The sequence below is a fragment of the Montipora foliosa genome, chromosome 2, assembly GCF_036669935.1.
Source record: "Montipora foliosa isolate CH-2021 chromosome 2, ASM3666993v2, whole genome shotgun sequence".
NCBI lineage: Eukaryota > Metazoa > Cnidaria > Anthozoa > Scleractinia > Acroporidae > Montipora > Montipora foliosa.
In genome coordinates this window covers 16,353,190-16,368,189 of record NC_090870.1, presented here as the reverse complement: position 1 = coordinate 16,368,189, position 15,000 = coordinate 16,353,190, and the positions used below count along the sequence as shown (strand labels likewise).

Sequence of the window (15,000 nt, the reverse complement as noted above, 5' to 3'; positions counted from 1 at the left end):
TTGGCTTAACGCGATCCCCCTCAAAGATCAAGGTCTAGCTCTTAACAAGCAAGAATTCAGAGACTCTCTGCGGCTACGTTACAACTTGCCTCTCACCGACCTACCAGCCCAGTGCGTTTGTGGGGATAGATTCAATGTTGGCCACGTCCTCTCTTGTAAAAAAGGAGGGTTTGTGGCACAAAGGCATGATGGTGTACGAAACCTACTGACATCATTCATCACCAAAGTTTGTAAGAATGTGGAGGCGGAGCCACGCCTCTTACCTCTTGACAACGAACGGATGCATCTTAGAAGCGCAGTTACCAGTTCAGAGGCACGTTTAGACATCAAGGCGGGAGATTTCTGGTCTAGAGGAGTTACAGCATTTTTCGACGTCAGGGTCACGCATGTTAACTCCAAATGTAACCAGAGCAAGCCGACATCCGAAGTCTTTAAAGACCAAGAAGAGGAGAAAAAGCGGAAATATCAGCAACGAGTGCTTGAGGTCGAGATGGGATCCTTTACACCCTTGGTTTTCGGAACGAACGGTGGGATGGGAAATGAGTGCCAACGATTTCTTAAGCACTTAGCAGACAAGTTAGTACAGAAGGACGGTGAGCCCTATAACAACGTCATTAATTGGCTCAGAACTGTCATCTCATTTGAACTCTTAAGATCAGTACATGCGTGCGTAAGAGGGTCCCGAGTACCTTTCCGGAATGTAGGAGACTCTCTTGACGATTGCCGGATTAATGTCGCCACCGCCGGCATTTAAATTTTTAATTTAATTTGAGTTTTATCATTATCATTATTATTATTTTTTTTTTTTACCAGATACATGTAAGATTCAAGTTTGTATGAAAGAGTGCTCAATAAAGTTTGTTATTATTATTATTAGTATTATTATTATTATTATTTTCTTTTTTTTGAAGTTTTAAAACAGAGAAATACTTAATTGCTTGTAAATTTATAGTTCTTACCTTTTGGAGATATTTTAATGTTTGTAAATATTTTTATCATGGAAATAAAGTGTTTATTATTATTATTATTATTATTATTATTATTATTATTATTTATAGAGCAAAACAAACAAACAAATCAGCTTTTTCTCTATGTCCAAAAGAGTACAGATAATTGTTATTTAATTCCACTTGACAATAAAAATTCGATTTTCATTCCTGAACAAAGGAAGAACCGATTAAACCACTTTATTCGTAAAAACAACAAACGGTTTAGTGCGCAAGGAAAGAATTCGTAGAGTAACTTCTTCCGCTAAGTATGAACTATTACTGGTATTCTGTTTTGTCGTTGTCGTTCTCTTTCGCTCTCCTTTCTGTTCTAGAAATAGGTCCTCCAGGCATCATGTGACCTTAGCAGAGCTTCTAAAGATATGCCAAAAATTGCAATACAGAGAAAAAAGCAGCTCTAAGCAAATTAAAAATAAACATTCAGCTTTAAGTTTACATCCCGCCGATGATTGACTTGTGGACCCCAGATATCATGATATGTCAAACTGGATTTAAACCAGCGCATAATGCAGAAACAAAAGATCTTCCACACCGTTTTCCACCTGAACACGAAAAGCGTTGACTGTGTAAGAACTTTCGATGATGTAGTTTGGCAGTGTAGCCTCGTCGAGCCACAGAAAGCGCGCAAAAATTGAAGCGTCGCTTACGTTCAGGTGAGTTAACCCGAGTTGAGCCTGGAATCCAATCGAAAACCAGTACCTGAACAGCGGTCAACATCAAAAAAACAACTGACATCGGTGAGCTGTAAGCTTGAGCCCGCAATATGGTCAGCAGATACCTTATTTTGACAGTTGCCAATTGATCAAAAGATGGATGTCCAACATCAAAGATGTATGCTGTAAACTAGCATGATACTGGTCACATTGGCATAAAAGAAACATGGAGGGGTGGACGTACGGACGGACGTACGTACGTATGTACGGACGGTTGATGACGTCATGGCTATAAAACCAAGATTTTTTGCATCGATAGGTTTCCATAGTTTCTTAACAATGGTGCTCCGCGCGCGTGGAGCACTAACCCTAACCGTCCGTAAGTCCACCGATCCATGTACGCCAATGTGACCAGTATCATGCTGGTTTACAGCATACATCTATGATATTGGACATCCATCTATTGGGTTAGCATTAGACTCCATCCCTCAAACCCACATTTCCCTTCTTATTAAACTTACACGACGTACAATCTACTTCAGACTTCAAATCTACTTCAAAGAACAAACATTTCAATGTGTAGAGAACATTCAGATTAGGCAAGCCAAAGAGTTGAACCCGGATAGATGGGTTCCTTGCATATTCGAATACCCATTAAACTAACGACAACCTCGTTCCCAGGGTCTTCTCGGCTTTCAATATGGCCGCGGGTCGGGAGAAGACCCTGGCACAGAGCAGATCACGTGATCAAATTTGTCCATCGAGGATGGACAAATCTGCATTTTTTTTCAAAATGGCGGTAAGGAAAAAGGTGAGAGAAATCTGGGTACGACAACTGCCAAGAACCAGAACCAGAATTTGATGTCAGAAACCAAAAATACGGATGGATGAATCAACGAGCAACGAGAATGCGGTAGATGACAGAGAAATCTTGCTTTTGTTTTCATTTCATGTTATTTTAATTCAATGCAAGTTTATATACGGCAGTTATTTCTCGGGGCTGGGATTTTTAAACAGCTTGGAAACAGCCATTTGTTTCATGTTTTTGTTCGTTTTTTTGGCCTTGACCCTGCACAAAACCCGACAAAAACAGGCTTTTTTCGGCAGGATAACCAATCAAAAGCTTGGACTAATTAATTAACTTGCAAACCAAAAACAAAAGATTGTGCAAGGTCACGGTCGGTTCAACATCTAATTGTGACTGTATTGTTCCTGCTTTTGAAATTCCCAGGGTTTCATAACCAGTCCCTTGATTAACTATGAGTTGACCAATGACATCTACGACGGGAGTTCTCATAGTATCTACTGACGTTACACAGTTTGTCGAAACTCAGGTTGTCGAAACGTCAGTCAATGTCATCTCAAACAGTCCTCCTCAGGACTACACTCACCCGGACGATAGTACTTTACGTAATTACTTCTATATTTATTTTTCACTAATCCTAGAAGGTTGTAAAAAATAGAAATAAAAAGAGAAATGAAACATGAACAAGTGCAAATAGTTCAAACTCTTAGGGCGCTTTCATTTTATCAGAGCTGGCCGGCCAGACCCGTCAGTTCGCAAAGAAATTGCAACAATTTGAAGGATTTTGAAGGATAATCCTAAAGATTCGTTCGCAGGAGAATATGTCATGTTTGAAGTGTGTTAATTTGAAGGCGTTGTAGAGTTATTCCTGCCAAATGCCAAGGCTGGCCGGTCAGTTCCTGTCAAATGGAAAGCGCCCTTAGGATCGTCTTAGCAATAGTCTGAGTCGCTTTTTGATTTTTGCTAATGCTACTCCAGCAGTGTGAGCCCCACGGCTCTTGTACGAATTACAAAGCTAACACAAAGCAATGTTCTTGTCTGCCTCTTCTTCAAAACGAGTCTAAGTGCGAAGATTTTCTTATGTAAATTAGTTTTTATTCATATGTAAAGAAGAACTAATTACCATCACAAAAACTTTACACTAAGACTCACTTTGAAGAGGAGGCAGACGTGAACTCGGAAATGGCCTATTGTTAAACGCGAAGACCCATTATAAAAGGCGTGATGGCAAAGGGCACACGCGGATAAATTGTCAGTGAACCGTGTATCGCTGCATAGAGAGCTCTGTGATAGTTTGTTCAATAAAAAAAATTCCCGGAACGGCCAAGCAAAGCGTCCGTGAGATGTGATAAGACGTTATCTGTTGTACTTTTTAAGGACTCTCTGTCGAACGGCATGCTTTGCGCGCGTTTGCTTATGTTTTTATTCTGCTTGATGTAGCCACTCGGGAGAAAATAAGCGACAATTTGTGTCCTTTCCTACAAGCGAACGGAGGAAAGTTGGCTTGAAGAATAGAAATGTTAATTTCCAATGAATAAAGCAAAGCGCTGCTCAAAGATGATCAAAGATAATGGAGTTTCCTAACCCAACGCGGCCCGAGTCGCGACAGCGACAGCGATTCAAATACAAAACAGACACCATAAATACTTTCATTGTCTTCGATTCTTCGTTCTTGTAAAATGGCCTGGACGTTTGTTTTTTTTATAACAATAGAAAAAAAAAATACTATTATTTTGTTCGATACTATACAATTTGTGACAAATCAGTTGCTCATAAAGACTCTGCTCCAACCGTTGCAATCGAGTCATGCACGCACACAAACAGCTTGCTCATGTTGGTCAATACCAGGAACGTTTGACCCCGACATAGGCTTTAGAAGATAAAATCATTTCAGCCATAGGTTGTCTGGTATAAGATCAATATTTCCTGAACAACTTCCAAAAACATTTAAGAGAAAAAATTCAAACAGAGGGGTCTGAGAACAAATGTAGCTAACTCAGTACAAACAATGACTTCAGCAAATGAAACTGGAAGTCCAGTGATCCCTAACTGACTTCCGTGGCTCAGATCTTTGAGGACTTCATTCGGATATATCTGCATGCTGCCATCGTCTCTTCATAACGGTCCAACTGCTCAGTTATCCACTGGTGTATTTCACCGATGACATGGCGAATTCGCAGCCGATATATCAATAACGATTATCAACAAAACTACCGATTAGCAATAAAATATACACATTCAAGGCAAAAAGAATAATAGCACTGTTAATATAATACTAATCCAGCATAAGATTCGAGCAATATGCCTCCGATTGCGATGGATTCAATACATGATAGAGACATACGACGGTCAACAAAGGTTTCGTGGTCCACGAAACCTGAGCCGAGGTGCGCAAAGCATGCCGTTCGACAGAGAGTCTTTAAATTCCAACCCTGGTAAATATCATTTAAAGTGCTACTATGCTACAAAATCGAACGGATGTTGAAGGAAATGATGAAGCCGTTTGCCCGGAATTTAACTCAATGTTGTACCTAATAGGCCATTTCTGAGTTCATGTCTGGCTCCTCTTGAAAGCAAGATTGAGTTGACCCCTTTTGTAGTGCGTCTTCGTGTTTGGATAGTTCGTAAAAATAAAATTAAAAATTAAAAAATTAAAAAAACGGAGACCCCTTTGTATATCCATTGCTGTGCAAGAACACGATGAAGGAAGATGCATAATTATGAAAGCCATATGACTGAATTGCTAACAATATTATTAAACCCTGTTTCGGGCCTGCCTTCGCTCTCTCTTTGATTTTCTATTGGCTCCAGCTATTGCTGTCGAAGTATGTATTTTTGATCGACAATGGATCTACAATGGCACTTGATAACAGGTAGGACAAAACTAAGAAGACGAATAGAAGGGAGCTTACTCAGGGGCGGATCCAGAAATTCCAGAAAAAGAGGGGGAAAAGAATTTCCTTCCCCCCTCCCCACACACACACACATCCTCTATCCGAAAAGTTCACGCCAGTCAAGATGCATTTGAAATAAGAACTAGACGCTCCTAAAAGCCTAAAAGCGTAGACTGGGTTGCCTGTGGTACGTGTTACACAAAAAAGGAAGGCACTGAATTGCGTGGTATTGAACTGCAGCGTTCCAGTTAATTTTTTCAAGTGGGGCGTCATTAAGTCCTTTTGTGGGTCACCCACATGTCGCGCCAGCAGAGGCCCTTTGGCTCACACGTTCACACGTTTAATTATTTGTAATGTTCCGTCCCATTTTGAGGTCTTTTAGTTTTTTAAGCTTTGGTAATAAATTTAGTTTAAAGATAAGAAAACACGGTTTTGAGTAAAATTTATAAGCTCAAAGTATACAAAGTCTATAGATCGTACACCGAGCTTGGAATGCCTGAGCAGGAAAGAATGTTAATCGTTTGTCGTTTTCAGAGTAAAACAACGTATTTTTAGCCAAGAAACGTCCGTCTTTGGTTTTTTCTCCACTTATGTCCAGGTTTGACCCTAATTAGATGCTCGCCCAATTTTGACATCCAACATGAAGTGTCCCTTTAAGTCCAAGCATTTGTTACCTATTGCCAAACAATAAGGTAAGGGTAAAGGTTAGCCTTATTTTTAGCTTTGGGTAAATGCAGCAGTTAATCTTTACTTACAGAGCAGCATTTGGGGGACACTTTGTGACATAAATTGTCTGCATTCTGAGACATGAGTAATATTAGAGTTGGCGAGAAGAGCAAGGGGACACCTCGTGACGCTTATTGAAATCCGCGTGCATCTAATTAGGGTCAAACCTGGACATATCTCATTAATCATGAAGTCTACCCTAAGGCGCAATCTGCTTATCGTGAACATCACAGTACAGAAACTGCCCTGTTGCGAGTCAAAAACGATATCCTACTCAACATGAACCAGCAGCGTGTCACATTACTCGTGCTTCTGGACCTTAGCGCAGCATTCGACACTGTCGATCACACCATATTGCTAAACCGTCTGTCCTCTGACTTTGGCATATCAGGGCAAGCCTACTCTTGGTTCGACTCCTATCTTCACAACAGATTTCAGTCTATCTCCATCAACAGTAAGACATCGACCAAGTTCCATACAAAGTATGGCGTCCCACAGGGTTCCTGTCTTGGAACTCTTCTGTTCGTTCTCTATACAAGTAGACTACTCAAAATCATCGAACATCACCTTCCTGATGTGCATACCTATGCGGATGATACACAACTGTATGTATCATTTAGCGCAGACTCAGGCTCTGAGCAGTCAGCAGCATTAGAGGCAATGCAAAGTTGTTTTGTGGATATAAGGAACTGGATGCTCCAAGACAGATTAAAGCTAAACGATGACAAGACCGAGTTTATCGTAATTGGCACCAGACAACAACTTGCCAAAGTCAACGTAGATTCCTTACAGGTTGGAGAGAGCATAGTTACAGCAGCCAGCAAAGTAAGAAATTTAGGCTGTTGGTTCGATGACCAACTCAAGATGGACACCCACATTAATAACATCTGTAGATCTGCATTTTTTCATCTCTTCAACATTAGGAGAATAAGAAAATATCTTAGCTCTGACTGCGCACAGACTTTAGTGAATGCGTTTGTTACCAGTCGATTAGAAAACGCATCTTTTCCGCGATGCATTCAGCTGCTACGAGAAACAGTAACTATGCGACTCATTCTTAATTACATATAGATTATCCTTTGTAAATAGGTTTTGTAAATAAGTTAAATGAGCTTTATATATTATAACAACTTGTAATTAAGGTATATTAAGTTTCTCTCGATATTGTAATTTTTCTTTGGATATTGTAATGCGCCTGTGAGCATCTCTCAATGTAACAGGCGCACTATAAGTAATAAATTATTATTATTATTATTATTATTATTATTATTATTAGATGACATTTCATGACATTCAAAATTCGCAAAAAGCGTGACGTTCATGTAAACAATCTTCGCACTAGCAAGTCGTAGCAATAAATTGGATTAACCAGGTAGTTAAAGAAACATTTATGCGTACGGACCGAGTGCATCGAGGTCCGTTTGCCATGACCGAGGGGCAAAAATTACTCCCTTTGTCGACTGCGCATGCTTCAAAACCCTCCAGCAGTCGTTGATACTGCGGCAAAATGAGTGCGCATGCTCCGCTTCGAACACATTTGATTCATTTGATTCGAGCGTTTGAGCTCTTTGTTTTTGAGTTTATTCGGTGGTGAAGGAAAAGTTTTACTGGACCTTTTGATGATCAAGATCTCACGCTCAACATGGACTCAACAGAAAAACTAAACAGTAGTTCCGAGTTGTTTCCAACGAGAAAGTCAAAAGAGGTAAGCTTATTTTTGGCATGAAATATATTTATTTGTTTATGTCGTTTCCATGGAAGTTATCTTTGCCAAACCATGTTTGCTCGTGTTTCGGTCACACCGTTGAAGACCTAAAAGTTGTAAATTTTAAACTGATAACATTTTTCGTTTACTGTTTTTCGCCTAAGGGCAATTCCTCTAAAAACGCGGAGGGTTTTGACACAACAGAAGTTTTAACCTCTGACATGTGATACGAGAGCCATGGATTTTTGTGTGACCTGGTTCTTCACAGCAAGAGCAATGGTTTGTATGGTAGATGGTGATGCTCTTTCCTTTCCAGTTCTGTGTTGCTTTGCAGGACACACTAGGTTGTGGTATGATTAAATTTAATTGATCTCTAGATTTCTGTTGATTTCATTGACCCAGTCATCTGACCTGAAGAAATCTTGTGGAAAGTGTTGATATCTGGCTGGCTGTCATTTTGACTGTCATTACTTTCAAGATGTGAGCAACTGTTTTTACCTGCATTGTTAGACAAAACCTCTCATTAAGGGAGTCAGTTAAGTTGTTTAGTTTTTTTATAAAGGGATGTTTAAGGGCACAGATTTCCATGTTTTTTTCAAGTATCTTAAGTGACATCTGTGCATGAAAATGACCAAGAAATAATAATATTATTGTTTTACTTTGATCAGTTTCCTGTTGTTTCTTAAACATGTCATTTATTCTTATTCCAGTGCTTAAGTCTAAAACTCTTCCTGGTGTGTGTGTGCTGATCTGGTCAAACCATGCATGGCAAGCAACATTCCAGATTGTTTTCAGAGATTGTCATGAGGATTTCAGCATTGAATATTTTATTGGTTTTGTGATGAAAAAAGCCAGGGTTGTTATTTATCTCTCATTTTTTCCTGCATGAGATCCTGCGTGATGACAACAGTATTACTGCAAATTAAACATCACAGATAAGAGCATGTCAGTGATTAATACAAGATGGTTTCCAAACGGCTCTTCAAAATTGTCTAGAAAAAAACGATAATTATTTACTTGCCACACCTTCTAAGTCAATGTTTGAACAAGCAAATATAATTTGGTTTTTTTAATTCAAGTAAACTGTCTTACTTTCATTAATACAGCTGTATGTTATTCTAGTCTTTCTCTTGCTGAGCATGGGTTTGGATATTAACTTCTGAGAATGCTCCTACTTGTAATAGTCTTAATAATGAATATACAGTACTTACAACAATAAAATTAGAGAGATATTTGAGTTACTGTATATTGTGTTTTGTGGTAACACATACCATAGCAGTTGTTGTGGTTGTTGTTGTTGAAAAGGAATCAGATAGAGTCATTGTGGGTCCAGATAGAGCCATTGTGGGTCTATCATTGGGTAGTGAAACTGGATCAGTTGTGCACAATAAAATGTTAGAGTATGAAGCAGAATGGCTTTTGTCTTGCTGGATGTATGATTACATTCCTCTCTCAGTATCTTTACACACAGTGCAAAATTTAGGCTGGATTTTTGCTGGTGCAATGCATGCAAAAGTGAAATCAGTATTTTCCAAACACATGCAGGTGAATGGTTTCATTATCATGATTCTCATTTCTCCCCAACCCATCCCAGCAAGGCTCTACACGGTGATCGACAAAGCTGGTGAAAAAAATTACAGTTACCAGCCAGCTGCAGGAAAAATACTGAAAAAATATTTTCAACGATGGACCACTACCAAACTCCAAGTAAAAGGGAAACATCAAGTAGTATTGGGGTCAAATTTATACTTAGTTTCAAAACTTTTTTGGGATCCTCTCTTAAAATTAAGACTTATTTTCTTTATTTTATTGCCTCACTCTTGTAAAAGTAACAAGTGTTATGAAATATGAGAATGGAGGGCAGGTAAGTGACTTATCCAAGTTGACGAATGAGTGGGATGCGGGCATGAAAAGAACTTAAGCTTATTTCTCAATTTCAAATGATTCCAATGAAACAAACAGACGATTTCCTCATTCAACAGGAGCAACATAAGCCATCTTCGCAGAAGGAATTATCATTCTGCCCTTGCAAAGATGTTTACCCGGCGTTTTTCTTCTCAGTGCACAGTTTCCCCCCAGAGGTTTACCAACGCAGAGACCATCGCGACTAATAACATTACGAACTTCGTCCTTTTGCTCTAGCGCTCGAATGCAAGGTAAAATTCTCCTGGTTTGAAATATAGTTTTTTGGTTTGAAAAGACACATGGAAGATTAGTCTTTCAGGAAGCTCTCTTCAAAATTTAAACCTTATCAAAGTAGTGTTGTCCTTATCATCGCAAAATGAAAACAAACACAGAGAATTTAAATTGCCGCCATTTTGCCGCGCTGTTGCTTCTATTGCAAATTTAATTGGTACCAGTCCCTCGCGCGTGGAAACGATTCGCGCGTGGCCCAAGCCTGCGCACTCATTTTGCCGCGGTGTCGAGGTCGTTCTCCTTAGCTGACGAACAAACTCGCAGCCTCCACTAAACGGGAGGAGGTGATTTATCCATGTGTATTTATGAATTTGTTCTAGCGACACAAATTTTTTGATTTTTTGAAAGTCAAGGAAACATTTTTTTCGAATTCTGAATCTGGATATGCAGTTCAACAGAAAACTGGAAAGGACTGGAAAAGCATTCTGTTAATTCATGACGTGATTTTTGTCTCCCAAGAAAAGCCATGTGGTAAAGTGGCGTTTTGATCCGGAAGAAAAATGTTATTTCAGTAGCTCGTCGAAAACCCGTCAAAGAGGTTAAGTTTCTCAACACATGCGTTTCCGGGAATAATAGAAAGACATTAGAGAGATTTAACATTTCGTTTACGGCAAACGGCAAACGTCAGACTAAAATATAAGTTTTGCCAAAAATGGAAGACACTTGTTTGATATAAACTCACTTCTTGCTTGTAAGTAAAAGATACAGAAGGCCATAATCCAGTAGTTTCGATCTGCGATAGAGGGCGGCGAATCAGTTTTCGGTTTTATTTATTTACAGGACGGCTACTGCTGCTTTGAAGGAAAAAAAATTGACGGTATTTTGTTTCTTGCACTATCCATGATTTTGCATTAAGCATGGGCAATCCTTTTGCGGTTACTTAATGCGGACTAATCAGAGGTGTTGTGGTCATCAATGCCAATCTGATTGGCCATAAGTTGGCGGTACCCGTATTCTGAAACTAGCCAAGGCCAAATGACCAAATGAGAGAGAGCAACACTTCTGGGTTATGGACTTGTGACAGATATCAAGTAACGTCTCAAAAGACAGACACGAATTAGGAGAAGAGAATTTTCATCCTTCCATGACAGTTATTGTATATCTTTGAGGTAATCAGGCGCACGGGAAGAAAATTAGTTGAAGTTAAGCGGAAGGTTCAACTGCCACAAAGATTGCTGTGAAATGACGCGAAACCAGTTGCTAGGGAATGTTTTTTCGAAATTTCAAATTCATTTTAGCGGGCCTTACTGTAGAATATGGCCCGCTAATTTAACCAACCCCAGCGCGCGTACTATCTGAGAGATATATTAAATTACCCTTATCAACCAAATTTAATCACACTAAGTTTTCGTTTTGTTATTCACGATTCGATTGAAACACGGAACGGTTTTCTTCTTTCTCAACAGGCGACTTTACCATGTCTGCACATTTTTCTTGTCCTTCTTTAACATCTTTCTTGGATTGTTTTCCTGCCTCAAACGTGTCATCATTGGTGCTGTTACTGGTGGACTTTCGCGACAAAATCTGTGCTGTTCTGACATAGTTCCAGTGCATTACGCACGCGACCTTTGCTAACGTGGACTTAAAACTTTCAATCATATCGTAGACGACAAATAAAACATTACTTTAATTGAAATCGAGCCTACCACCGAGCAGGTATTCATAATGAGTTCTGGGCCGTGCCCAAGAATATGCCGATTCTATTTTCACGTTTAAAAAGATAAAGTCCTATCTTTTAGATTTTTAAAGTTATTATTGAAATCAAAATTTTGTTGTCCTATTCCAAGATCCCTCTTTTTCTTTTTATTTACAGATGTAATAAACACCTTTCGTATGAAATCTTTTCAGGATCGGCAATCAAGAAAAACTCGTAATCGATGGCACTTGTGTCTCACACTTCACAACAACCCGTCACTTAAAGTGGACCGACGTTAAGAATTATTCGTTGAGCGATCGCCACTTGCTGCTTTTGGAATCATGGTACAGAGGGCTGTTATGAATTTTAGCAACGCTTCCGCGGAGGAAAGACCCGAAAGCGGGGCCAAAGACTTGCATATTTAATTGGATCGCTGGAAGAATAGTTCCTATTCACATGTAAAAGACATTTGGCAAGACCCTGACAACCGGCGATGACTATAGAAAGTCGATGAACGCGCGAGTGTATTTCGTGATTTGTGGGCACTGGTGATGTTGTGAAAGTTCTCAAAATTACGGCTCCTGCAATTTGGGAACTTTTAAAACATCACGAATTACAATAAATCACGAAATGTAACAGCACGTTCGCAGGAGTTTTTTAGTTATTATACGCTGAAAAAATTTACGCCGTGGCTGTGTTTCCATAGCAACCTCCGTAATGCAATCTATAATAACAACGACAGACGTTATTTACGATAGCCGCCATGTTGGATTTGGTATTATCATGCAAATTAGCTACACACTTCCGAGGGAGCAAACAACACAAGTTTGAGAGGTTATAACGAACATCTTAGCTACACAGATGATTTGTTTCTCGTTCCTTGAATGTTTATCACCTAAGCAGTAAAATAAAATCATTACACAAATTACTTCGACGTTTTTTCAGTGAAAAATGAGCAGATAACGAAGTAGAAAGTCAAAATGTCAAAGGCAATCAAAGGATATAAAATTATTTTAAAAGGTACTTAGTTCTAAATACTAAAATTAAATGAATTTTTTGCAATGTTATTTCAATATTTTGACAAGCCGATTTTCCCCAATTTGCCTTATTTCCAATGTTTGCCCCCATCATAACATATGGCTAATTTGCATGACAATTGAAAACCAACATGGCGGCTATCGTGAATAAGGCCTATTATACAGCAAAAGAAGCAAAGTAGATAAACACGCAGCAGTAACTGATATACAGCCTGCAAAGCAGGCGAATTTTTGTTTTGATAAGAATTATCGGCCGACATCTTGGATAGCGAGACGAACAGAGGCCTGTCCTCTACCAGCTGTGTGCTTTCAAAATGGCGGCCCATTACGAATGTTGGACCTTGCACAAGCGTCCACCTTCCAAAAAACGCCTGTTCATCTGCAGGCTAACTTATATACCAATCCTTCACAGAACGTCACGTTGATTAACTGGAGAGATGGATGTTTTCGATTTTGGCGACGAAGAAATTTTCGGGAAAAATCCCGAGGCTCCCCGCATACCTTCCGATTAGGTTGTTGGGTTGCTCAATCAATGAGCGATAGGAAACTCATGGTAAACTCTCGGTGTAATGCACCTTGCCTGGTCTCTTACAGAAACTGTGTAGCAACGTGAACAGGCGACCTTCGAACCCGCATCCAAATTTAAACTGTAATACACCTTTTTACAGTCAATTTTACATTACTTTACCGCGCCATGTTGCGAAGTTCGTTGGGAAATTGGATACTAGGTTACGAAGTTGCCCATTACGCGGCGAATTGAGACCTTAAACCTAAAACGTCAAGAGCACGTGAACAAAACATGCTGGTATGCCGCCAAAAAACCGTTGTCAATATCACGACATAATTGCCAACGTTTCATTGGTCAAAAGTGGCGCATAACCTGGCCGAAACCGTTAACGGTTGAAAATCAGGAGCCCATTACTAGGAGCCTCCATATGCAGTAGATCTTTGAGTCAACCTTTGCGCGTATCTTTCTTTTTTTTAGAACGACTCCTTGAGCAGGAGACTCGCATTTATATAAATTACATTAATTTGCACGATTTAAATACAGATTTACTGCTTTATTGCTGGTTTTCACTCACGTGATCAACAGCCATGTTTTTCAACGAAAACAAAAGGAAGCGTTTGCATAATAATAGAGTTAAATTCCCGGAGGATTTGGTCGGGGCACCAACATGGCCGCCTTTTCTTTGTTTAGGGCACCAACATGGCGCTCGTGACGTCATGTGAAAACCGAGAATTTGTCTTCGTTAGACAATGACTTTACTTTGATTGGCCTTTTAAAACTGCGTGCAGAGCCGAGGAACTCGTGGCATTCTAAAAATAGAAAGATACGCGCAAAGGTTGACTCATAAGGGCGTGTATGAGAGAGGCAAGCTCTTACTCATGGGCTCCTTTTGAAAATTAAGGCCCTGTTGCTAAGGTTGCCCAAGCAAGAAGGTTACCCTAGCTCACACATTTCTTCTTATTTTCATCGACGTGTTTACAAGGCAGCTAGGGTTACCCTGGCGCTAAGGTAACCCTATCTGAGTGCTAGGGTAACCTTACCTGTGAAATTTTGCTTGTAAACCCAAGCTATCTTTGACCCTCTTAAACCTAGCAGTATCCTATTCTACACTGCACCCATTGTCGCATCGTATTAAGATTGGGGGTAAATTTGGCGATCTGACTTTAGCCGCAGTGCAAGAACAAGCCCAGCCAAGGTGAGGGTGGGTGGGTAAGCCAGGAGGGGTGGCGGAGGGGTTGGCGCAGTGGTAAGATCTCTGCCTTCCAACCCTAAGGTCCCGGGTTCCATTCCCGGTTCTGCCGAGAGTGGAATATTTGGCGACCTTCTTTCCCGCTGAAGTTCACTCAGCTTTCCATCCTTCCGAGGTCGGTAAAATGAGTACCAGCATGCATGGACTGCTTAGAAGCGGCTGCAATTTGCGCCTGTATATGCTTCCAGTCCGCTGGGGGTAAGTTGATCATGTAAAGCGCCTTTGAGACGTTTGTGATAAAGGCGCTATATAAATGCACCACTTTACTTTTTTTTTTTTAAGCCGTGCAACGTCCGTTCGCGCACCACCCTACCACCCCTGAGACCCAGTATCGACTACCATTGACCTATTACCTCGCTGAAGTTGAGCAATGTGGTAATTAATTCATCGTGGGTTATCTTTATACTCTGCTCTAATGTATGCAGTGTGAATAGTATCCTATTCTACACTGCACCATTGTACCATCGTATTAAGATTGGGGGGTAAATTTGGCTCCCGACCCCTGTGCACTTTGTGCACTCATATTACAATGACCTGAGACATCCCTGATGGGTTCCCAATCGTCCCCAACCCCATCCTCCAAT

General features: G+C 40.1%; 1 protein-coding gene across 1 annotated transcript in view; it reads left to right on the top strand.

Annotated features, from left to right (window-relative positions):
- The window catches only part of LOC137991256 (uncharacterized), a 1,662-nt gene extending 908 nt beyond the window's left edge, over window positions 1–754 (top strand). The window contains exon 1 of the mRNA XM_068836369.1: window positions 1–754. This exon is cut by the window's left edge and continues 908 nt beyond it. Within this exon, the coding sequence (XP_068692470.1) occupies window positions 1–754 (754 nt within the window).
- Window positions 755–15,000: the final 14,246 nt, after the last annotated feature.